Below are 26,247 nucleotides of genomic sequence, written 5' to 3' on the forward strand. Positions count from 1 at the left end.
ATTTCAGAATATTGTATTTATATTTTTGAGCAGAATTCTAGCTTTGTATAGGCTAATGTTCCTATTGTTAAAAGCACAAAAGTGTGTAATAAACAACTAGGCTAGCACATTTATATTTTGCATTTTGTTTTCTTACTGTACCGAAAATGAACCGAACCGTGACCTCAAAACCGAGGTACGTACCGAACCGAGATTTTTGTGTACCGTTACACCCCTAGTATGGAGACACCGTGATGAACGTTGTGCTGCCTGTAACATCATCCAGCATGACCGGTTTGGCGGTAGGTCAGTGATGGTCGCACAGACCTCCACATCATAGCCATGTTAACCTGACTGTGTTTAGGTAACAGGATGAAATCCTCAGAGCGATTGTCAGACATTAGCCTGGTGCAGTGTGCCCTGGGTTCCTCCTGGTGCAGGACAATGCCCGGACTCATGTGGCAAGAGTGTGTAGGCAGTTCCTGGATGACAAAGGCATTAACTGGCCATCTCGCTCCCCTGACCTACATCCAATTGAGCACCGATGAGTATCGGTGCATCTGCAAGTCTTGCAGACTGTCCAATCCCATGATTTATCCAGCCCACAAGAGGTTCTCAAGTGGACTTTCTGCAGACTTCCAGAGAGTTTGCCTGGGGAGTGGACTTCACCAGACTTCAGTGATTTAATCATCCACAGTTCATTGCGATACGGGTGTGGCATTGTAGAACTTATCATTTATGTGTAAAGCAATTACTCTACTGAAACATTACTTGAATCATCTAGGTCAGAAATAATATATAACCACATCATGATATAGAAATATATAGAAGTAAAGATTATAGAGGTAAGCAAATTGATTTTATTTTTGTAGACTTTAGGGCCGTCTATCAGCAGTATATTTGTCTTTCGATCTCACGCACTCGCAGACTTGACATGATGATAGTGAGCGCGTCACGGTATGTACGATCAGGGTGGATATCTCACTTCACTATTGGGGGGAACAAAAAACAGGAAATTTTCTCAAATTAGCCCTTCCAAATACCAAACCATTCCTCCACATTAAAAGAGTGATGAGACTGAGCCCTCCAATATCATCTTCAACGATATTTCAGTGTCACGGTCTCTGCACCATTTGGAAGAAAAGATGAGAGTGGCTTGTGCGAAATGTTAGTTAGGGTTACACAGAATGGAAAAATGACTTCAGGAAGTACAGTTGGCCGATCTAGGTGCAATTAACTGTCACTCTGATCATATATGACTATCTGGATGTCTGTCAATTTAGGGTTTACAAAGATTATTTGGCTCTGGCTGAGATCATGCCTCATTCAGGGGGACCAAAAATAATCTAGGTTGCAGGACCTTATCAAAGTTTCGTTTTCAGAGCCAGAATAGGCCAATGGGCCAGAATAGGTCAAAAAGGATTTACTTTATTTCATCTTATTTTCAACATGCCATCGAATAGCATGTATGAAGTACCTCACATGTCATGTGCTCCATGCTTCGTCCCACCTCTACACTTCAAAGAGCTGTCAGCACATTGAAAACAGAGCTCAGGACAAAAGTACAAGTCTAATCAACATAATTGAATGCATATAGTCTGCCGGATCTGTCAGCAACCTGAAGAGCCAGCAGTGTTTTCAGCTACAATAGCTTTCACAATCACATTGCAGACAAGTGAGGCTTGAGTGGAAGCACCTGCAGCAGGAATTAGCCACGGGTTTCCTGGGAGGTTATTAGCGAGGTTACTGGGGAAACAATTATGGGTGATACTTCTGTTCCTTGCCAGAAGTTGCGTGAGTAACAAAGTATCAAAATAACTGACACACTGGCCACACTTTTAAGGCATTAGAAGTGTTAGCTTAGTGGGCTAAGCTTTAATACTTTTTTAGTAGTATTTAATTGATAAAATCACTAACTTAGATCTTCATGAATGAATGATAGGCCCTACCAATTGCAGGATTAGCATCCTGTTACCATGGAAAAAGCCAGTGCTGGTTTAGTAATGTGCCAAAAGTCGTGCCCATAATTTGCACTGGGTATCATGGGTGCTGGGAATAAGTTGGGTAGAGTTCCTAGTAGTTTCATACTTCCACAGCCACACTTCCCGAAAACTCAAATGGTGTGCAACGCAAGGAAAGACAGAGTGAGAGGAATTAAACATGGAGAATAGACAAAAAGTTAGGAATACCTGGGGAGACAATGATGACAGAGACAGTATCACGGAAGACAGATAAATTAAATGTGGAGGATGGATAATAAAGCAGAGTGCCAGCCTCATGTTTGTTGGATGACTTGAAGTCTGTGGCAAGGCTGAGTTTGGCAGTGGTCATCTAGGACTTTTTCCCAGATGAAATGAAAGGCCACTGTTAAGCCGAGTCAGAGCCGGCTATGCTTAGATTTGCTCTAACACAGTAGACAAAACACAGAAGCCACAACAACTTGACCAGATCAAAATGACCTGCCACCTCTGCTTAATGTGGCAATGGAACAGCAGCAGACTTTCTGGCACAGGCCTGCATGTTCTGTCCAAAGCTTTGGCCAGCTACTTATTTCAAACAAGTCTTCCAGGGATATCAGAGGCATGTATGCCAATACCACCTGAAAGGCTTCATTTTATTCATACATTTATAGCAAAATGTGTGCTTTAAGTTTGCACTCAAAATCTTTCAATGTCTCAAAGTTGCTGGCTATTACTCAACATCCTACTGCCTTGTTGTCAAACCGGACACATGGTCTGTGAAGCTGTTTTCAAGTTCTTTCTAATGCAATTGATCATGTCTTGCTCAACAATAACCACTTTAGTACCCTGTGTGCTTTTGAATGAAAGCAGTAGAAGATATCACACCTCAACAAAAAGTAAAAGAATTCTTCATATTCAAACAATTCAAAGTCATCATTTCCCATTCCCAGTTGCACTCTTGATTTCTTACTTTTACATCTGCGTCCTTTGACATTTTTCCTTTTTTTTGCTAAAACGATGTGGAAATTTAAGTTCTGATGTAACTGGAAACAGGGAGCTCTTCCAGTGGCAACAAATCCTTGTGTTTCGGTACTGTATCACTGCGGCACAGAGCTGGCTATTGGCCAGGGACCACGACAAATGGCTGGAAGCTCCCAGAGGAAAGCGATCCCCCCTGTCCTCCCCAAAGTCCTCCCCCAACCCTCCCCAATGTCTCCCAAGAGTTGAGACCGGCTAGGGCCAGATGTTCTGGATTCTTGACATCAGGATGGAAAAATGTACTGTTGTTAACCTTGACAGAGAAGAGAAAAAAAACAAAAAACAATAATGCCATACTTATATCATATAGTTTGAATTATTTGAGTTTTGTGTTTCTACATATGTATTTGTCCTACATATGAGTATATGTATGTGCACGCATCAATGCAGTGACAAAGTGCTTCACTAAAGGAATATCTGTATCTCATTATTTAGTATCAATTCACAGCAATCGCCTCCTCCAACAGTGGAGTGAATGGAGAGAATAAGATGGCTGAAATTGCTCAGCCATTGCTTCTGCACAAACATGCACACATGCAGCCAGTAACTTATTAGTGTATCTGGTAAAAGCGTTGTCCCATCGAAAGATTTCCATGTGAAGTCTTTCGTGTGAGTGTCGCCCACCTCCTCCACAGATGTGCATGGCTGAACCACCCTTATCTTTAAATGCTGTGCGGGGGCTGTAAACCTAGATAGAACATGCAGGTACGGCTTGGAATCACAGTTAATCTTAATGAGGTTAATAAAAGGGCATCAGGGTCTTTAGAAGTGCCTGCTCGAATGTATGTGCAAGTATTTCGGCTGGTCTCTGGTGAATGGTTTGAGGGGCACCATGCAGTTACATTAATGACACTTGAAGGGCTTGTCAGCAAACACTTGACTTAGCAGTAGCTTTGGGCAGAGCTGTCGGTTAAAACCAACTGATTTCACACCACGACCAGAGGTGGAAAAGGAACAAGAGCAGAAATGGCCACAGTTCTATATGTATAAAAAGTTAAAAGCGTGCACATCCAAACAAGATAGACCATAGGTGCTGGAGGGTAACGTAGGGTAACTTGGAGGTAATAAATGTTTGTGGGAGCATTATCTATAGGAGTGTTTTTATTAGTTTAGATAAATAAAATGAATATAGGCCATCTTAGAAAATTATCCAGTTGTAATTCAAAAAAATATAGATTGAAGATACTGGATTTTTGAGGCTGGCGCCAATTTGGATATCAGAGTTAAAAAGTCAGATACACCTTACAATAATATTGTTGAATGGGTCGTGAAATAGGGTTCTGTTAGACTTGTTTATAACTTGGAATAACTGACAACCCTAATACAGACAGCAATGTATGAAATTCTTACTTTTTGACTCATCTTAAACCTGTCAAACTAGATATGGCAAGGTATGGTCCTCTACTATCCAAGGGAGATTAGGGTAAATCTCCACTATCACCACATTCTACCTCTCCCCTACAGATGAAGCATACTACCACAAAACTGCATCACATAACTACAGAAGCACGGAGGAAATGGGGCTACAAGGAGCAAACATCTACTCTCACTACAGGAGGCTCACGGACCTCTGAATGGCATAAACCAGATGTTGTAAATCTGGGAGTCTCTGATGGGAGAGCAGAGACGTTAGAAGCAATTGAGAGTGCTCCTCATCTGCAGACTATGAAGCTGCCATTATTGTACAACCTTCATCAAGTGATGGGGCAAGTTATTACTGAACTAACTCTGAGTCCTTCACATCATTGCATACAGTGAAATGTTTCATATATGTAGTACTGTATGAAGTAGATGGTACATTTGCTTCTCACTGATTTCAAACAATGATAAACTTACCAATATTGCCAAAAAATTGGGACAATCCAATCTTTTTCATCTTTTTTTAGTTTGAATGTCTCTGTTCATATTGTTCATTATGTTTTTTTGCAGGGAGGTGAGTTCTGCATTGAGGTTGATTGGACATCTCCTAGGGGTATGTAGAGATTTTTGGAAGCCAGCAATATAATGGCAGCTAAACACAAACACCCACACAATGTAAAAAAAATACGCAAAACTTAACCTTGAAGCTACTGGAGTTCAGCAGGAAGATAAATGGTGTGTAGCAGACAGAAGAGTGGGCTGGGTTTGTCTGTCTGCAGATCCCTGAGTGGGAGCTGAAATAAACTTGAGATGAGCCGAGCCAAACTGAGTGGGGGTGTAACAGTTATCTGTCCCCGACTGAGCCCACAACAAAACTCCATCATGGCTGAACAGAAGGAGAAATGACTTACCAGCAGCTTTCTGGAGGAGAGAACAGACCTGCAGAGAGCAGCTGCATAGCTTTGTTGGAGGGGAGGTTGGGTTACAGAGTGTTCAGGTTAATCTGAGCTGAGTTTAGATTTATCGCCTGAAAGTCTCTTTGGAGCAGGCTCCCCATGATCAGTCCTGTCAAGTGTCTGCATAATTAAAAGGTAATTTTATGTCTCTTATTGGCTGCCTCGTTAGAATGTGAATTAATGTGTGTTTGTGTACTAAATCTAAAGAATAACAGCCAAGAAAATGTCACATAACAGTGTCCTCTAGCACCGGGCAGGGCTTTGCTGAGAGTAGAGATTGGATAGACTGAGACAAAAGGTTTCAAATACCAAGATCAGGGCCAGCATCATCAACTAAAGCCCTGTCATTAATCTGCTTCCAAAGCATTTATGAAAAACCTTATAGACACACAGTGAAATGAGTCCGCAGTAACCCAATCACCAAGACAGCCTCTCCAGCACTCCCCATGGCCGTACTTTAAGGCCAGTTTTCCAACATTTTATTGTTTTTAACTTTTATTTTAATTGTTTTTCACTTTTTGGTTTCATTTATTAGAATCTAATTCAAACAGAGGCCTGTTGTATATTTGGGCTGAGAGAGCGCAGTAGAAAGAGAGAGAGATGGTATGATCTTACATGTGCCCTCCATTCATCTGCCCACGTGTTTGCTCTCCAAACACTCCAATGATGAGCACTTTAATAAGATCTACACATACACACTCACACAGTCTCCTGCCAAAATCTGGTGAAGAAATAGGAGAGCTGCTACTAAAGAATAGTTGAATTAATGATAATATTTTTCCTGTTATGGTAAAAGCCTGAGCGCAGTACTTTATCTTCTCTCTGTGTTTGTATGTGGTGAGGCTGGTGTTGAGGGGTCTGCAGATGGCAGGACTGCTAAAGCATTGGCAAGAAACTGTAATTTCTGTAATTATTGGCAGCCATCACACGTACAGGAGGAATTGTTTGTCTGCTGAGGTGTTGCTACCTACATGCCAAATCTCCAGAACTATGCAGAGGGTCCTGCTGTCGCTGTTGTGGACGTTCTCTAAACTGAAACTACATGTCAGCCATTTCAAGCTCAAATCCTCGGCCATAAATCAAAATACTTACAGCAAACGGTGCCAGATATTTTAGTTTTTCAGACCAGGCCTATACTATAAAGAGTGACGTATTTACTGAATAAATGTAACACTGTAACACTTCTAATGTAATATTTCAGAGATTTCAAGTTTACAAAAATGATCATACATTTCAAAAGGTTACTATTTTTTGTGGGCAAGAGGCACTGTGATCTAATGATGTGGCACTGAACTGAAGTCAGTAACTCAATATTCTTTGTGCTTTTGTTTGTTAGCTGGGGGAGACAACTGTCCCATAAAAAGCCATTTTGGCTTTGGCTAAGATTGATTTTGTTGATGAATTAAAAGTCTAGGTTTGTCAAATTGATAACTAGCTACTTGAACTTTCAAGCATTCCTGGAGTGTAAATAATAGCAGACAGAACAGATAAGTGTTATTAATTATGGTCCCACAGGGATTTAGGATCAAAATCTGCTCATCTTTTTTGTTATGTTTTCAACTCTCATTTTGAGTCTGTGGCTGAGATCCTTTAGAGTTTTAAGTAAACATCATTTTTAGTTGCCCTCCATAACTGGTTGAGAATGCTGGAGGCATTCACAACATATTTTTTTCTATGCACGGAATCTTATTTTTATTATTATATCTTCAAGGTCTGATTTTTTGTCCATTAACTCTTTTTCTACTTATGAAAACTTTTCCAAAATATTCAACTTTGTTTGAAGCTTAGCAATCTTAGTTATAATGGAGGTCAATTAGAAATCGCCAAAAAATTCAACTGGGTCTCATTCCCAAAATGTTCACTTCACCTACATGATTGCGCTGACCAACTGCCCTATGAAGTCCCACTGAACTGAGAGGAAAAATATCTATCATTTAAGTGATAGCAGTTACTGTCTTTGAGGGAGAAGCATGATAATGTGAGATGAACCTCAGCTATAATTCCTATTAGAGCCCGACAGATTAATCTGCCGGGTGATCTAATTGGCCGATTCCAGCCTATCTGAGAATAAATGTATTCGTGCAAAAGTTAGCCTTGACCAAGTTCGCCAGGAACATGCGAGTCCAGTCGTCACTGCCAAAAAACATGATCAAGAGAAACACAACACATATAAACTGACAAAGTAAAATTACAATAAATGAAAAACACAGCATGCAATTTTACTTACTTTTTACTATACTACAGTGCGACAGGAAGAAAGGATTCACCAGCATCAATAAGCTGTGCCTCAAGCTTCCAGTAAAGCTTCACGTTTGGGGAGGAATTTCACGCCAAGGGCAAATGGTAGATTTGTCAATCTATTTTTTTTTTCTTGCTCTTTGCAACATGTTATGTCACCCACAGGTATTATGGATCGGCACTTTTATGAGGATGAGATCATCAAAAAACTGGCTGGACCATTCTTAACAGACTCTTTCTTCATGCCAACACATAGTTCCTTCGAGGGTAGGCTAGGCTACATGTATTTCATTTCTCAAAACGTGGGCTCCACAATGCACAATGATTAATTTTTCCTTTCGTTTCCGTGCTTTTAGACAACAATCCCAAACACACTGCAGCCAGTGTCAGAGTCTGCATGGAGCAGGAGGGAATTAACTGGGTTCGAACCCCGCCAGAGTAAGTGACTTATGATTTTAATTACGGCTGGATGCGTCTGGTTTTTATTCTATGTCAAGGAACTAATGTTTTACTTTTCCATTTAATACTGTTGGTCACCTGATCTGAACCCAATTGAACTCGTCTGGCATGCCCTGAAGGACTTTGTGAGACGTGAAGCAAAGCCACGCAACAAGGACGAACTTATTGCTGCATTAGAGACGTTCTGGAGCACCAAACTCACCAGAGAGGCCTGCAATAACATACATACATACATACATACATACATACATAGACCATTTTGAAAAAGTCATCCCGTGGGTCATTGAGTTAAATGGGGGTCCTACTGGTATGTAGTCTTAGTAGCCCTCCTCGCCCGGCCCTGCTACACACAGAAATAAAACATGTACAATACTTATTTGACCGTGTCCCTGTCCTGGGGAATGGATTGAGGGGAAAACACCTCACCCCTACTTACTACATTTCACAAGCTCAAACAATTCTTAGTTTTAGTCTTACTTGTGTTTTATGTCTTTGCTTATTATTTGTTGTTGAGCAATAAAGGACACAGGAATCTTGAAACAGTTTACATTGTAAGATGGGGTTTTTTCTAGGTAGAAAAAAATCAGTGTGACTCTCTGAATTGTCCACCATCAATATTTAAAGGAAATAAATGGAGGTTGTTCATTACCTGATGGTGATGATGTAAATTAACCTCTCTGGAACGCTTGTATCACAATGCACCTGATGACCATCCTTGTGTTTCATGTAAATGTCTCGTGTACACATCACAATTCCATGATGGTCACAGTTTAACACACACTATGGATTGATTCTGAAAGAGTCTACATTGTACTCTCTGAATTGTACATCATCAATATGCTATACTATAGAGGTCGTTCATTGCCTGATGGTGATGATGTTAATTAATCTCTCTGGAACACTTGTATCACAGTGCACCTGATGACTGTCCTTGCACAACACATTCACACATACAGTAGGCTACAAACGTCCGAGAGAGTGATAATGATTAAATTTATCTCTCATGTACACAACTGCATGTAATGCCCGTGTTTATTTCAAACTGAACTCTAAATGCCATTGCTACAGCATGTTGTCATGTGTGTGCTTTATTTGTTTTTTTCCCACAGAAAAAATACACTTATCGCATACAGAAGGCTATATGCGGACTGTGCACATTCATCTTTAAAAATGAGCCAGAGTCAAAGTGGGAAAAGTGTCAAAAAGGTAACACAAAAGTTTATTCAGTGTTGTCCATTGATTCACTATTTACTTGAGTTTAACGCTAGGATCACCAACACCCACTGCAACGTCTGCCAGAGCATAATAATATAATAATAAGCTTTATTTATATAGCACATTTAAAACAGAGTTAACCAACAGTCAAGCCAAACACAAGGAAGTCTAGTCTAAGATGAGTTAAAGCAAGAAGGCAGAACACAAAATGTAAAAACACCCCAAGTCAAAATTAGTTATTACAAGTTAAAGGAATTAAAGTGATAAAACAGGCAAAAATCACAGAAAAGGAAGAGAAGGAGAAAAAATAAAATAAAATAAAATAGATAATTTAAAAAAGTTAATGCAGAATAAAAAGAATAAAAAGCAATGAAGAACGATAACAAGGCAACATCACATCAAGGAATTAAGAATAGATAAAATGATTATGAGCAGTAAAAGGAATACGGGACAATAAATAGTAGTAGTAAAGGACAGTAAGAAGAAAGGGAAAAAGACATCACAAGGGAGGAATTAAACTGATACAGATCTTGTGTACACAATTGCATATGATACCCATGTTTATTTCAAACTGAACTCTAAATGCCATTTCTACAGCATGTTGTCATTTCATATTTTTCTCATTTCATCTGGTATAAAATAAAAAACATCTGTGTTTTTTTGTTTTTTTTCCCGCAAAAACAACACACTCATTGCACACAGAAGTTAATATCCGGACTGTTCCCATTTATCTTTTAAAAAGAGTCAGAGTCAGAGCGGGGTAAACTGTGAATAAGTTAACACAAAGTTTTATTCAGTCTTGATCATTGATTCATTATTTATCGCTTTTATTTATTAATGTGCGCATTGATTTTGAGCCTTGTTCATTGTCAGGCTTTTTCCTGATATTTAAACAGCAGCAGTGGTGGACTGGCCACCTGACACACCGGGAGCTGCCACATTGTTGAGCCGGTCAGACGCTTTCGCTTACACTGGCCAGTCTTACCTCTTCACAAACCCTACCTGTTAATCGATCATTATCGTCATAAAACCAGAATGAAGTTCCACACGTATCAACCAACTAGAGTAGCTTTCAAGCAAGCAGCTATATATACACACCACTTTCCCTGGTTTTACTTCACTATTATGGCCACCAACTGTTTGGCCATCATGAACCTCAAGTGTTGCAATGTTGATTTGGGGGAGCACACAGAAGTGGTAAGATTGACATTTAATTATTGTGTTCGTTAAAAGTTGCTTGAGCTTACAAAACGTGTTGACTGATCAAACCGAGAACAGTAGAAGCAGATTTTTCATCATTCTAACAAAGCTTTATCTCTTAAATCAACAGTTTTATCATGAAACCAAGAGGAACACTACCAGTGTTAGTACCAATGCCAGGCCAGCCAGAAGTATTTGTGATTTCACTAGTCGTGGAGATCAGTGACGTAATGCTCATCCATAATGTTCATCATGTTTCACCTGCACACACACAACTTCACAGGACCATCAAGGGAGAAGCAGAGGAGATGGGCCGGAGGAGTCTTTACGTGTTTTATTTGGAAATCTGAGCCTTTGCCGGTAATTGCCCGAAATGACTCTAATCGTAATTGACGGTCTGGCTTTCTACTTTGTCTGCACAAATTTCCAGTATGGCGGGGGCTACGGTAACTCTTTTAAAAGTCTGGACGCAGAAAGGCACACACTCTTTATCCATCAGAGTGGGACTTAATGTCTGTTCTCCCTTTGTCCTTTTGCTCTCCTGCTCTTGTTGAGCTCTACGTGTGTGTGCATGTACGTGTGTGATGATGTAGCCGATTATTAAGACAGACCAAGAAGAGGATAGTGCTGCTGAGGGGAGAGGTGGTGATTTCTGGCAGCACTCGGTGCTGACAAGCTTGACGTTCCTCACTCTGATGTCACGCACGCACGCACACACACATACACAAACACACACAGACACAGACACACACACACCTCAGAATAAGAGCATATTTTGCTCTGTATTGTTTAACCGTAAATTTGCATGGCATGGATATTTGCAATGGTGTGTTTTTCAATTGGCCGGGCACAAAACAAAGTGAAAATGGACCAACCACATTGTTGGACGGTCTACTCCTGTTAAGACTAAATCATTTGTAATCTGAAATTACATTTCCTTACAGCTTTATGATGTGGGTATAAGATCATGCTATACTGACATTTGAAAAGAAGAAAAATATTAAATTTAAGGCAGGGATAACACTTCCATCTGTTTGTGCACTGATGATGGACGTAAAAATGTGAGTCAAAGTAGAAAAATACTTCTGATGTTTGCTAGAAGACACACATTTAACTGGTTTTGTGTTTCAGATTGTGTTCCTGGCCTAAGGGACGGTACCTGGCTCATGGCCGGCTCCAGTGGCCAGGGCAGGCATGACTCCTGTCGGCTGCTTCCTGGTTCCCCTCAGGCTTGGGAAAATGGCAGCTAGGTGTCAGAGTAGTGGCAGCTCTCCCCAGGGACCAGCTGAATGTGAGGACAGGCTTTACGCCATGGAGCCCTGCAAGAGAACAAGATTTTAGAGCCTACTTGTCAAATGGCGGAGTAGCCGCATGTCATGTCGCCATGTCAATCAGGTACTGTGTTGAGTGTGTGTTATATGATCTCATACATTCCCGTAGCCATGGATGTGAATATAATATCTATCATACAAGCAAATATATCATCATCATCATCATCCTTACACAGTGGTCAGGGGGCAGAATCACACAGGCAAATCATGTAGGCCTACAGCACAGGTAAAATATGAAAAAGAAAAAGAAAATTCATAATCACAGTGGTAGTTATCATCATTAGAGTAAAACCAAACTTATCAGTACATCAATATATTCGCAAGGTCCTGTCAGCCAGCCATTTGTGACTGAGGGGAAAGATGGACCGGTACCGCAGGACAATTCTCGTAATGTAGGTTCTTGCGCTGTCATTATAACTAGTGCTGACACTGCGCTGTGGAGAGAGAAATAACTATGGTAACAGAAGACACGCTCCGTTGAAGTCAAAAGTAGTCAGTTCAACTTATTATTTGGGATCGTCTGTTTACATTTTCTGTCGTCCTGAGTGGGGGACAACCTAACTATGTTTGTTTCGGACCATGCAGCATGAGAGCTAACAGCAAACGCAACTAATGGCTGTGATGGCGCTCAATGGATCCTACTTTAGCGGAGCTAAAGAGATAGTTGGATTTTTGTATGATCTGTCCAAAAAACCTTGGTCGTATATTGAGACTGCACAAACATATCAGAATCCAGCACCTTGCATTAACCTAGAGTTTACCGATTTACACCTGAGAGCACCTGGTGTCACCTCCTGTTGCTTCTGCAAAATATATGTATTTGTGTATGAGTGAGCCAGCAATTAAGTATCAGTACTGTGAATCTTTTCACCCTGAGCCTTTCTTCCCCTCAGGGTGTTTACAACCCAACCACCTTCCTTTAGCTGCTGAACATCCTGCTTTGTACACGATCGTGTACAGCTGAAGAAAACTCTGTTGTGATTTGCAATTCATGATCCGGGAGGTTTCTGAGAGTTTGAGTTTTAACACAACAAATCTTATTGGAGCTGTGGAATATGAAGTCATCCATTTTTGCTCACTACATATTAGCCTTTCTTCCCCTAAGGTGTGCATAAACTACAGGTTATGAATTTAATTTTAACATACTCAAATGTGAAATTGTCAATTATCTTATCTTATCTCATCGCTTTCTGCCATGAGAAGCATGTAATTATCAGTTATCTGGGCGGACTCTGAGTCACAGTGTGCAATGGCTGACTCAGAAACTCTTGGCCGGAGACAAGGACAGCCATGACACCTGCGCCCCTCCGGCTCATCAGGACCCCCCGTCAATCGTTATGGTAGTGTCAGCCACACGTACTTGAAGTCTGAAATGCTGTGACTTTATGTCCATCTCAGAAGGCCGAAACGTGGACCAGAAATTCATAACAAATATGTTCTCTGTAAAGAATCTCTCACTCTGCCCCCGCACTGACAGCTGCACAGGAGTGATTATTTCCTGGTGTTTTTCCATGCATGTGTGTACAAACAGATGCAGAGGGTCAAGGCTCAAACCTGCCAAGACATCAACCCACATAGCAAAAAGCTACCACGCCTGTCCTACAGACTGTGATGTGAACTCACCTCAGGGCCCAGCAGACCCCAAGTGAGCCTTGTGAAAAAAGCATCTATACAATAGAGTCTAGAAGATGCCTGAGTGAGCAGGTAAGCAAGCCATTGAGAGCACATCAGAAGAAGAATATTTGTCTTCTGGATTGAGATGTACAAAATATGGTGCAATCATCAAATAGCACTTTAGAAAGGATAGATTTTCCATTAAGAGGAGATCTGTGAGACAAATTCAAAACCTTGCTACTATGGCAAGCCAGCACCAATGTGTAGACCAGATTTGTCCATCGTTTTCTTGAGCATAACAAAAAACCTGATGAAATGGGAGTTCAGTGCTGTTCAACCCTTTGCATACTTCAATAAAATAGGTGAAGAGGGCCAGCAGCGCAGGGCAGCGGCGCCTCGAGCTGTGACCACAAAATCTCTCCAACAGGCCGGTATGAACAGGGGACTGAGCCCAACAGCCACTGAGCTCATGCCAGGAGAACTGACCCATGCTAAATCAGTTCAGTGTTTCACAGAGAGCACGGTTTTGCCATAACACTTTGTGATTGGAATGACAGACTAAGGGAAAGACAAGGGACAGGAATACTCCTAAGGTATGCCGCACTGTAATATCAGTCGTTCTCCTTTTGTTGCATCCAAAGGGGAATGACCACATATTCCCAAAACAGAGAAAGGATCCATCTTTCCATTTGAGGATCTTTCTGAGCGCCAGGAAGCATGTCGCACAACCGGGAACACCTGGGACTTTTTAAATGGCCCAAAAGGATCATAACAGACTGACTTGAAGAAACATTCCTCACATGCTCTAACCGTGTCTGTTCAGATCACACAATATCAGATGGTCTTGGGGGGAGTGAAGGGACACTTTAGCATGTGGGTAAGAGATTGGATACGCTTAATTGCAATGAGATGTTCATTACCCTGTGAAGGCAGACATCTTTAAATGGTTCTGCCACCATCTAGTGGGAACATTCACGACTGCAGCCTGAAAACCCAGCTGTGACACAACCTGAAGAACCTCTCCCTAACCAAGATCTGGACCACGATGGATGTCAGGCGACGCTGTCTGTGTCTGTTTAGTCTTGTATGAAACATAAGGTCCAATCACTATTTAAAGAGAAAATAGCTCAGGGTGATGGATGGATAGGTCTGTGGAAAGATGGAAACAAGTAGGTGTAAAGGACTGTTATTCTTCTTCCCTTTTCAAAAACAAGCCTGTCTGTCCAGTCGAGGGGGAGCACGGGTGGAGCCGTCCAATTCTCAGCTGGATGTTGATGAAGTTAGCAACAGGAATAAGAGTCAGGATGTGAATGACTGACAGTGAAAAACACTGCAAGACCTCTAATTTCTAAGGGCCTGTCAACATGTTGAGTGTATGCTTTGAGTTAAAACTTGTTATATCAGCTTTACTACTTAATCATTTGCTTATTCCCTTCCTACAATGATAGACTGGACGGTGGAAAGATCCCTGTTCAAAGCAGTTGGCCAAAAGACAATGAGATCCTCATCAGGAAAAGAAACTAAGAGAAAAACATTTCCTGCACTGAATCATTCACAGGGTTCATGGGTTGGACTGATTCTAAATGAATGCTGCCTCCATCTGATCCTGCAAAGGGAGCACAACTACAGGACGTTGCAGAGGTCAACTCTGGCATTTAGCACCACTGAAACCTCCCGGGGTGCTATTGGGGTGTTGGGTTTTTCTGTCCTGGACTGTCCAACTTCAAGTAACACGAAGGCCAGCTTCTGGCCAGGGTTTTTACTGGGCCACCATGAATGACACTGATCCTCTCCATCACATGACATACGTCTCATCCAAAGCCACCCCTGTCACACCTGCTCTGGTTACAGCTCAAAGGACCAGTTTGCTCCAAAGCTATATAACAGCTTAAACGTCTGTTGATCCACTCCAATTTGATGAGTTTATCTACACCAGTCCTCAGTGAGATGATAGAAGATCTATCTGGCAGCGAGTTTGACACCTGCTCAAGTTACCAATTTGTTATGTCTGTTGGAACAGTGTGAGCACTTGGTTCTGCACTTATCTTAGACCTTTGTAAAATGAAGATCCATTTTTTTTGTCCAATGTGCTGCTGCTTTTGTCTTCAAGTCAACCTTTGTAAGGTCTGGTATCATTTGAGAAGTGTTATCTAAACACAAGTAGCCATTAAATAACTGCTGAAAGAATATAGTTCAAACTGGCAATTTCTTTTTTATGTAATCAAGGACGTATCTGATCAGAGAGTACAGTGCACTTATATAATAAAAAGATTATCATAAACAGGTCCAGAGAAAAAAACCTAGGAGTTGCACAAAATAAATATCTGCATCCTGCCACTGCCAACCTCCAACTACCATGTAAATCGCCCCAACTTCTACCTCATAAACCTGCACAGTGACAGCATCCAAGGCTACAGACTTGAAGTTATTAAATACACTTAGTGTAAAAAACAGCTGCATGATGAAGGGTACATTATCTTGTTTTTGCATGTTCTACAGAGGAAGAGCGATACGCTACCATGTGGTTTTAAAAGAAATATATAATTGTTCCTTTTATGGAAAACTATGCTCTTTTACTTCACGCCCCATTGGTGAGCTTCGGCTTTGGGTGATTGGTATGGGGTAGCTGTTAAGACAGATGTAAAATCAATTTGTATTTCAGCTCCTCTACATCATATCAACTTGTAGGAATCACAAAGTGCAAGGTCAGACAGACAGCAGTAGATAGAGTTACAGCCACATGCACACAAGCATACATGACACAATCGTAAGAGTATAATTGCAGTGTGTCCAACTGCGGTAGAGGCGAACACTCATTTACACACAGGCACATGGTGGAACTACATTTCAATGGGCTGTGCATAATTGCAGTGTATTAAACCGTGGTCAAACGGAATGTTCATCCACATGACATTTTGAAATAATTATACAGTTTCCAGAAAAAAGAAAAAGAAAATCGAAAATCCTCCCGATGCCAGCGCCCTTTGCCTTTTTCAGTTTCTTCAGTGGAAAAACACATTGTTAAATAATGTCTTTCTCCTGCCTGTGCAAAGCACTGCCAAAATGTCACCACGTCAATTCCTATTAAGCATGAGGTGTATGACGCTGGCAGGACAGGATTGTGTTTTCAGGCGTGTGCCATACGACTTCTCGTTAATAGTAGTTAGCTTTACGAGGGATTGGGGCTGCTTAAATTAAGACTCAGCAGTACCTGGCAGGGCTGACGTTCCCGGAATGTGGAAGAGCAGCAGTAACGATGAGCAATAGAAAGAAGTATGTGAATACAACTCAAAAGCATATGGAAAGAGATTAGGGGAGCAAATGTGGAATATCAATGAAGACTATTACCCCGTGACGAAGAAAAGTGCACATCAACAAAAAACGGTTTCATTCAATGTGAGAAGTTAACAGAGAAATGGGAAAAGTGAGCTCTCTTCTCTTGGTCTCAGGTGGGATTTTTTTTGACAGCTCAGAACCAGCACTCTGCCACGAGTTGCTCATAAGCGTCCAGTCTTTCCACATAAAATACATCTGCTTATGTGTATGTACATGTGCGTTGTTAGCGCACACACACGCACACACACAGATAGAAATCTGTGTTTAGGTCAATCTGTCTTTCCAAAGTCATGATGTCACTCTCCCCTTTCAGCTGTCTCAACACACAAATACCTGGAGCGTTTCATTGTACAAAAAAAAAAAAAAGAGTCATCTCATTTACAAGAGAAATGGAAAGATGTTTCACTGATATGGAAGAATATGAGTCAGGGGACTCCAAGAAAATCAAAGGTGACACACTAGGAGCCTCTAGTGTAGTAGATATTTGATGCAGAGCGGTAGAGATAACGTCTGGTCGATGAGTTAAAACATGCTACCTTCCGATTCTCACAACTCCAGGTTAACTGTGTGATGAGTTCATTACAACATAGGCAATTCTAGCATTATTCAGTAGTGGAAAGAGTGCTGGAAATCTGTACTCAAGTATGAGCACAGTTACATTACTGGCATATTACTAAATATAAGTAAAACTGCAGGTATTAAAAAAATACTTAAGTAAAAGTACAAAGTATTCTTCTCAAATGCTTCTCAGAGTATTAGTTACTTTTTACCCGTTGATGTTTAATGCATTATCAATAGCAGGAGTTCAGTCGAAGGGGTTTCTGTTTTCACCATATCTTGAGTACAAATTATTCCCAACTCCTGCTCTGTTCTGCTCAGTGGTCATCACCAGCTCTCCAAGCCTGGGCCTGCTGCACAGTTTAGTGTTTTTTTGTCTGTATGTCAGGGTTTTAATTGGCCCGTTTGAGATCGGACAGGATAGGCTTATTGGCTACAAAAATGCAGATGAAAAGTTTAGATATTCATTCAAATTGTACTGACTACTCAATTATGATTTAAAAGTAGCTAAGTGGATTACATGGTGTAATGCTTACTTGAGTACGAATAAAATTACAGACTTGACTAATACTTGTAATAAGTTACTTCACCCCCGCACTATTTACTTTGTGCATGTGATATGTTAAGCACTGATGGAATATAACTAAGTGTATTTAGTCGAGTACTGTGTTTAAGGACATTTTTTAGGTACATGTACTAAGTACTTCTTTTTTCTATTTTCTCGACACCAGAGATGGAGGTTGTACAATACACATTCTGCCCCTTTTCTCCAAAAGCCAACTGTCAGCTTTATAGCGGCTGAACCAGGAAACATATCACCCAATCATGTTGTTGCACTGACGTGAGCAAACAGTTGAGATTTATGACAGTTTCAACCGAATTAGTGCAGCTACAGATGGCCTTCTACTAAGCATGGAAGGGGAGGATATCAAGTTAATGCACAGGATTACCTGAAAAGGTAAGGTCATTCAAACATCAGACATTAAAAAGGCATTAGTTCAAGTGCTCTGGTGGGTTGAGCTCAATTCGATTCTCCCTTTTTTCTCTCCCTTGTAGCACAGATGACTGTGCCATTTTTTTAAAACTAGGATCATTGGTATTATGTCATGACAACTCATTAAATTTTTTAATTCTTATTTCAAAAGATGGTCTACACGGTGTAGTGAGTGATATAATCTCCATTACTTGTTTGCAATGTACCATACTAAGGCCTTATTGTCAAATTTAAATAATGTATTAACAATATAAATGTAACAATAACTTGTTTCACCAGGCAATTGGAAACTAACTGTAAACTAAAGAAGAGAAGTCATAGAGGGTACCTGCCATCTAGTGACTCTTTGATGTAACTGCAGTGTGAGCTCCTCACAGCAGATGTGAGGAGCTCACACATAATGCAGTGTGTCGTGATGGTCATGTAGCTCTGTGTTGCTCTGGAGGTCCAGCAATCTGTCGTTAAGGCCTCTATATTTGCACTGCTCAGACCTCCAATAACTTTTTCCTTCACATTGTCATACATGGAGGGCAACACCTTTGTGGGAAGGTGCGACCTGCTTGGCATTTCGTGGCGTGGTTCAAGTTTGCTCATTAAAAAGGTTTAAATCCTGGGTTTTCCAGCACCGAATAAGGTCGCATGCTACACATACCCCTATAGCACTAGTTATTGCTTTAGCGCGAGTTGAATTTTGTGGAAGTTTATCTGTAAGTGAGGACGACAGAGTTGCCTGTGTTAACGGTGTTGTTTTCAAATTTACTACTACTACTACTACTACTTTCTACTACTTTATGCCTGTGGAGATGTACTTCCATATTTGTCGTGTTGACTGTGGACGCGTATGCTACACGCACATAGCATGGCTAACAAATAGCTAACCAACTGTGGTTTTCTTGACGACACTGCGAAAGTTGTTGACATAACTCACCGGGAACGCAAATTATTTCCACACAGGTGATTTCAGAGAAGCAGGAGGGGGGTCGAGTTCAGTTGGTGTGTGTCTCTCTGTGTGGCAGCAGTCGCCATGGTGTCTTTTCATTGGCTGCAGCTTCAGGTTAGAGGAGGTAAGGTTAACTCCACTACAACATGCTGTGTTTGTTTTGTTTTTTTCCCGCCTCTTGACGCGCCTTACGGACGTGGTACTGGGGGCGTGGCTAAATCCTCAATTCCACCTCTGATTTCGAAGGTCGAGATCGTGACGTCATGTCGATCGATTTCCGACTCACAATCGAGATCGTGACACCACTAATTTTCACTTGATATCTTTACTTTTACTCAAGTGCGACTTTTGGGGACTTTTAAGACACAGTTTTTTAGTTACAGCACTAACTTGATATCTAACTAGTGATGACCAAAATGTAAAGCTACAACCGATATGAAAACAAGGGTGTCATTTTGTCCTTACAATATTCCTGTCTGAAAGATCTATGCATTGCTAGTAAAGAAGACCATTTGACAAAGTCAATTTAAGAGTAAGTAAAGTAGATACGACCTGATCTAACAAATGAAGAAGACACACTAATGCAGATCATGCAAAAAACAAAGAGAAAGGCACAAACACAGTGCAGGGACTCACCAGGACACTTTCTTCCTGCAACAGAAACACAGCTTCACACAGCACTGGGCACTCCCACTACACTGTTACAGTGCATGCAAACTAGATCCTCCCATACAGGAAGTAACCCATCCACCAGGTGCATCAGCTCACCTGAACAGACCTGAAACTCAAGTTTCTGTTCCTGCCTTCACAATGCGCCACCCTTTTTTTTCTTTCAACCTCACACTCCCAACTCAATAGTAAACAAAAAGAAAGAGTGTTAACCAATCAAAGGTTGTAAAAGGCTGTTAAAGGCTCCAAAGTGTTGCTTCTCTCTGACTCGACAAGACTTTTGGGTCTTCAAACCATTTCTCATCATACTATACTTCAGTAAACTGATCAAACATGTTGCACAAAACATGTTTCAATAATTTATTGCAAAATTTCCCAAATATTCCACGACTCTGAGACTTTACCGACTTTCTCTCTGGTATATGCTGAAAAGGATGTTTACATGTGCATTAGTGTCCTGTTTATGAGCCTTGTCCTGTTGTTGATTATATTCCAGACGTGGAGTTCACACAGAACATGAAAAACATGATCATGACAGAATCCAGGTTTTTGGATCATATGTCTGCAGGTATGTCTTGAATTTTCACTACATCGACCGCAATGACATTTTTTACAAACTTGGGTAAGATGTTTACATAGTACACTACCCTGGTTTCATTAAAGTGCTCCCGGTAGTATATCCAGTATATCCATATGGTGAAAAGAAATTAAAATTAACAAAATTCATTTCATGTATGATTCATTACTGATTGTATGTGTTCTATGGAATATCACTTAAACCAGATATATTGTTCACTGTACTTAGAGTGCAGTACCTTTTCAGAATGTAATGACAACAAATGACCTCTAGATGGAGCAAACAGCTCACTAAATATCTTCAGTCTTCACATTGTGCAGAAAAAACTTACAAAGGTAGTAGTGCAAGCCTGCATGTTGCTTGTCTCCATGTGTGTATGTAATTGTGTGTGTGTGTGTGTGTGTGTGTAATTGTGTGCTCGACTGTACGGTGTGTTTTTTCTCTGCCCTTATCATGACCTCAGATGTGCCTCAGGATGCCCGTAAATATGGGCACCAGTAATCTCATCCACTGCCAGCAAGGGACCCATTATTACTAAACCCAAGGAGGGGCCATGCAGGCTGCCACATACACACAGCAGCCTGTTTCGTAACACAGTAGTTTGAGAAATAAAAACTGTTTCAACACATTTCTGATATCCTATCAATCCACTTATTCAAAAGCTTTCCAAATCCATTTTTTAAGAGATGATTCAGTGATTCTTCCTGCTGTTCAGCTAATTGCTGGCTGCGATGAGAAATAAAAAACAGTACTGGCCTCATAATAACAAAACAAGATGTTGCACTGGTACATGTGACATACAGTGTGGCAATTAGTCAAGCATCTCTCTTCCATGCCTCTCAGGTCCTATGTTATTATGTTGTATGTTAATGTTATAATTGCTCTGTGTGTGTTCTTATGTGACTTGTGTTTATTGCTTTATGATGATAATGTATCTCAAGAGACTTACTGGTTAAATGCATAATGCACAGTTATCATTAGTTAGAGCTGCAACTGACGATTATTTTCATTTTGTTGACTAATCTGTTAATTATTTTCTCGATAAAATGTCAGAAAATGGTGGACATTGTTGATCCATGTTTTTCAAAGTCCAATGTTTTGTCCACAACATAAAGATGTTCAGTTTGCTGTCACAGATGAGGAAAGAAACCAGAAAATATTCATATTTAAGAAGCTGGAATTGGAGAATTTTGACTTTTTCCCATAAAACTGATTATTGAACCATGTTCCTGATACACTTGCATAGAACAAAGTCACCTTTAATTGTGTTACTAACACCTATGCTTTTCCTACTGACAAGTCAAAATGGCTGCTGTGATAAAGGACCACGGAAACTGTAATTACAGTACTAATACATTTTAAATTCCATAACTGAAAGGCCTTAGGCTTACTCATAAAGATACTGAATGCATAATAAAAATAAGCAATCATTTGTTTTAAACAAGCATCGTAATCCAAACTACTTCCTTTTTTTAGCACCTCTTCCACCTCTTTGTCCTCCTCCCATCACTGCTCTCTGGTTCCCATGCAGACACAACAGCTCTTTGTCTCTTTCTGACCCATTAACAGGGAGAGGAGACCACAGTCACTATCAGTCACCACTTACACATTCCATCCTCTCTCTCACACACACACACACACACACACACACACACACACACACACACACACACACACACACACACACACACACACACACACACACACACACACACACACACACACACACACACACACACACACACACACACACACACACACACACACACAGTCTGCAGGGTCACCATGGACCTCTTAATGACCAAATCAATTAATCCTAGACATAAACAGGCAGAATTACTGAATGGAAGGTTACAAAGACAGATGATTGCTAGCCTGTCGGAGGTCAGTACTGGAGGGAAGAGAGGACAAAACACACTTTGCGTAATCAAAAAATATCATTGATGTGAGTGTTATTGCTTTACTTAAGCCCTGCAGGGGCCAGTGTGCCTGAATAACAATAATACAATAATTGTAATTTTTTGTAGGGAGGGGAGATATATAGATATATATATATATATATATATATATATATATAGATAGATAGATATAGATACATACTGTGAGTGTCTACTGATTTGAGCTGTAAATAGCAATGCACCTGCAAAAAGAGGCCCAGAGAGACAGACAGTGAACAGCAGGCAGCTATAAACCTCGCTAATCTGGCCTTCATTCTAAATGCCAGTGTTGCTGGGTAAGCTACATCCTCTGCCGTTATTACTTGAGTGAATTACTCTACCTGGAGGCCTGAGGCGGGGGGCGGGGATGAACTTGTAGAAAGAGAAAGACACTGCTGGGTCGACAGACAGACAGACAGACAGATGGACAGATAACACAGATAAGAAAGCAGTGATGCAATGAGGCCAACAGGCTAAAGTCGGTCTAAGCGCTTCTACTACACACTTACACACGCATGCACACCTGCTGTGTGTGTTTACAGGACAAGCTAACAGAGCTGCAGCGGGAGGTGGAAGTGAGCCCATTAACAGATTCATAATTGATAGAGCCGGTACAGATTGAGAGTGAAAGAGAAGAGAAAGGAGAAAAGTTAAGATGAAAAGAAACCAAAGCAGAGAAAGAGTAGAGTGTACAAATCACTAACTGCCATCGGTCCATCTGTAAGCTGTATATCTAACAACACTAATGCTGTTTGGCCCACTTCATCACTCATCACTGATCCAAAAATAATCCCCTTTACTATCAGCAAGCATTTGTGTTGAAATTGTAGGCTTGAGTAACGACACTGGTCACGTCAGGCCATCTTCCAAGTCGAGACAGCCCCCGAGTAGAAGAAGGTATCATATCCTCTGATATTATCTTGCTGCAGAAATGGCTGCATGTTGGTCGATAACAACAAAAAATTGGAGTACAGAAATGCCAAAGATTTGTTTGTAGTCAAGTAGAAACAGTGGTGCCAATACATAGTCTTTCCCAAAGACAGCACAGAAAAGCTTATTTTTCAGTGGTAAAACATCCCTCTCAGAGTCAGTATGTACTTTATATTGGTTTGAAATAACTAATTCAAGAGATCCTTATCGACAAGTCATGAGTCTCTACAGCCATCCAATGTTGCAGAGTGGTGCACAGAGAACAATCTACTGCTCATCACACCCGTCTGCATCAGTGAAGCTGAGGTGGAGCAGGCGAACAGTTACTGGTTGCTTGGAATTACCATCCCTGAGAACCTATCTCGATCATCACACATCACCACCCTGGTTAAAACAAGCACAGAGAAGCCTCTACTTCCTGCAGAAACTTAGGAAGGCTAATAGGCTGGACACACTGGATACCTTTGTACCGTGTGGTGGCTGCATTGCTGAGCTGCAGCTGCTGCTGCCGCTGCTGCTGCTCCCTTGCATGCTTGTGTTCACATAGGCTGCGTTGCTGCTGCAGCGCCTGCCCTATTCATTTACATGGAAGTTGCCTTTGATAATTATCAATAAATATGATGACGTGGTTTCCCTTTATCACCTTTGAAAGAGCGATAAAGGAAAGGAAAGGGAAAGAGAGGGAGTGAGCGAAAGTGAAAGTGAAAGAAACTGCCCCTCACCTGTTGTAAAACTGTAGTGAAATGCTGATATGATGTGGATATGACTGTCTACAGGTCATTTTCAGGTCTATTTTTGCCAAGAACTGCGCGCGTGTCGCGATAGAAGTAGACCAGACTCCGAGTCTCTAGATGATGTAAGCAGCAGCCACGCTTAACATGCGCATAGGAAGCACGACTCATGCATCCAGTGTGGATGGTCTAACCTGTTAACATGGCCACCAAAATGAAAAGCAGCGCTGCACGTGCATGCACATCCAGCCTGTAAATTCACAGAGGAGCAACAGAAAGCTTCCTGACTGGAAACATCACAAACATGCATGGTTTGTGCATGGCCCAGATCAAGAAGGTTCTACAGCAGGTGATTAAAACTGCCCAAAACATCATTGGTATCCATATACAGAGGATCAGCAAAATCAAAAAAAAAAAGATGAGATGTCTGCACAGAGCCCAAAGGACACTAAAAGAAAACTCCCACCCCAGCCACAGTCTGTTCACCCTGCTGCCATCTGGCAAAAGATACAGAATTATCCGCTGCCATACCACCGACTACAGAGCAGCTTCACTCCCCAGGCCGTGAGACTCCTCAATTCATCATCAACACTCCACTTTCCAAAATAAATGTAGCATGTAACATTGCTTCATTTTTAAAATCCTTGTGATTGAAAAAAAATGACAATACATTTACCAAGGCAAATTTTTGACCGGATGAAAAGTGAGAAGAAAGAAAGTTAGAACAATGTGCGAGGAGACGTAAATGTTGCAGCATATTTCAAATCAAATAAATTCTATTGATATAGCCCAAAATCACAATCACATTGCCTCAATGGGCTTTACAATCTGTACAGTGAACGATATCCTCTGTCCTTAGACCCTCGATTCGAGTGAGGAAAAACTTGCCTTATTTCATGGTAATCTATCAAAAAGTTATGGAAACTCAGCGAAAAATGTCAACCTCATTGTGGTGCTTGAGGAAAAGTTTAGGGAGCAACAAAGTCATTAGGATTCATTCTTTTGGAACCACAAATACCAATTTTGTGCTAGTTCATCTTGTACAGATCACTGGATAAGTGAGAACTTGAGAGCTGACTTACCCGCTCCACTACATGACACATCTACCTGAGAGCTTTTCCTGACCCTAACAAAGTAGTTTTGGTGCCGAAACCTAACCGTTCTGAGGTTGTATCATGACCTAGATAGATAGACCTACTTAGAAAACATCCATCATCCTGAAGGGAACATGAATCTGAACATAATTTCATTGCAAACCCATCATCTACATCAACAGTAGTGGTGACATGTCACTAAAACCCCAAAATGTTCATCATATCTTGGCTAGAGAAAAAGTCAGAGGATAAATGTCATTGTGATACATCATCTGGGGACCATGAATGTCTTTAAAATAATTCATGGCAATCCATCCAATAGTTTTTAGATATTAAAGTCTGGACCCAAGCAGTGGACCAACTTAAAGACCACTGTTGTAATTCTGAGAGCCGTACCACTAGCATGGTGAAAAGTGCAAATGCTTATTCATGTTAGGCCGTTCCATCGTTGTGCAATTCTTTTTTCAACTCTCAAGTATCAGCTTTAAAAATCGCTGTACTTAAAACTGAGAAAAGTAAATAAATTATTAAAGAATGAGTAAACAAGCCTCGAGCTTAAACAAGACTCAGACTAGACATTCATCAGCTTTTGCTATTTGTGCTCGACTATGAACAAAAAAACCCACAATAACCCTGCACACTGATGGCCATTTGTTTATATTTAGAAGAGCTCATTGACCTAAATTTGTATGATGTCAGGCAGGTGCTGCTGGCACTCTCTGATTGCTATTTTGCTTCCTAGGCTGTAAGTATTGTTTTGGTACCAGTGTAGTTTGTCATTATGAATTTTACCTCATAAAGATCTGAGGATCTAATTGTCATCACTAAACTGAGAAGAAGGGATAAACTGTGCAATGGATTTTAAGTTTTCTTTCTCAGCATTTTTCACACACCATTTTTATGATACTTGTGCAACAGACGTATTGTGGCATGATCGTCAAAAGCCAAAGTGTGTTACTTACTTACTGTTATTAATCTGCATTAGCTAAAGATTACAAAATTATCTTCTAACTGTTAAAGACCAAAGAAAAAAACTGCCTTTAGTTTTGTTAATCCCTATGGTGCAAAAAATATCTTAAACTAAGGGTGCTCTGATCAGGATTTTTGGGGCCGACAGTAACCGATACCGGC

At 40.8% G+C, this 26,247-nt stretch overlaps 1 protein-coding gene across 2 annotated transcripts in view; it reads right to left on the reverse strand.

Moving 5' to 3' along the window:
• Positions 1 to 26,247, reverse strand: part of mpp7a (MAGUK p55 scaffold protein 7a) — a 147,664-nt gene that overhangs the window by 98,776 nt on the left and 22,641 nt on the right. For both annotated transcript variants that reach the window (XM_084340178.1, XM_084340179.1), the window contains exon 2: positions 11,565 to 11,724. In XM_084340178.1, coding sequence (XP_084196304.1) covers positions 11,565 to 11,601 — 37 coding nt within the window. In that variant the 5' untranslated portion in view covers positions 11,602 to 11,724. The remainder of the gene's footprint in view (positions 1 to 11,564; positions 11,725 to 26,247) is intronic.

Source organism: Pagrus pagrus (assembly GCF_965226575.1).
Source record: "Pagrus pagrus genome assembly, chromosome: 20".
NCBI lineage: Eukaryota > Metazoa > Chordata > Actinopteri > Spariformes > Sparidae > Pagrus > Pagrus pagrus.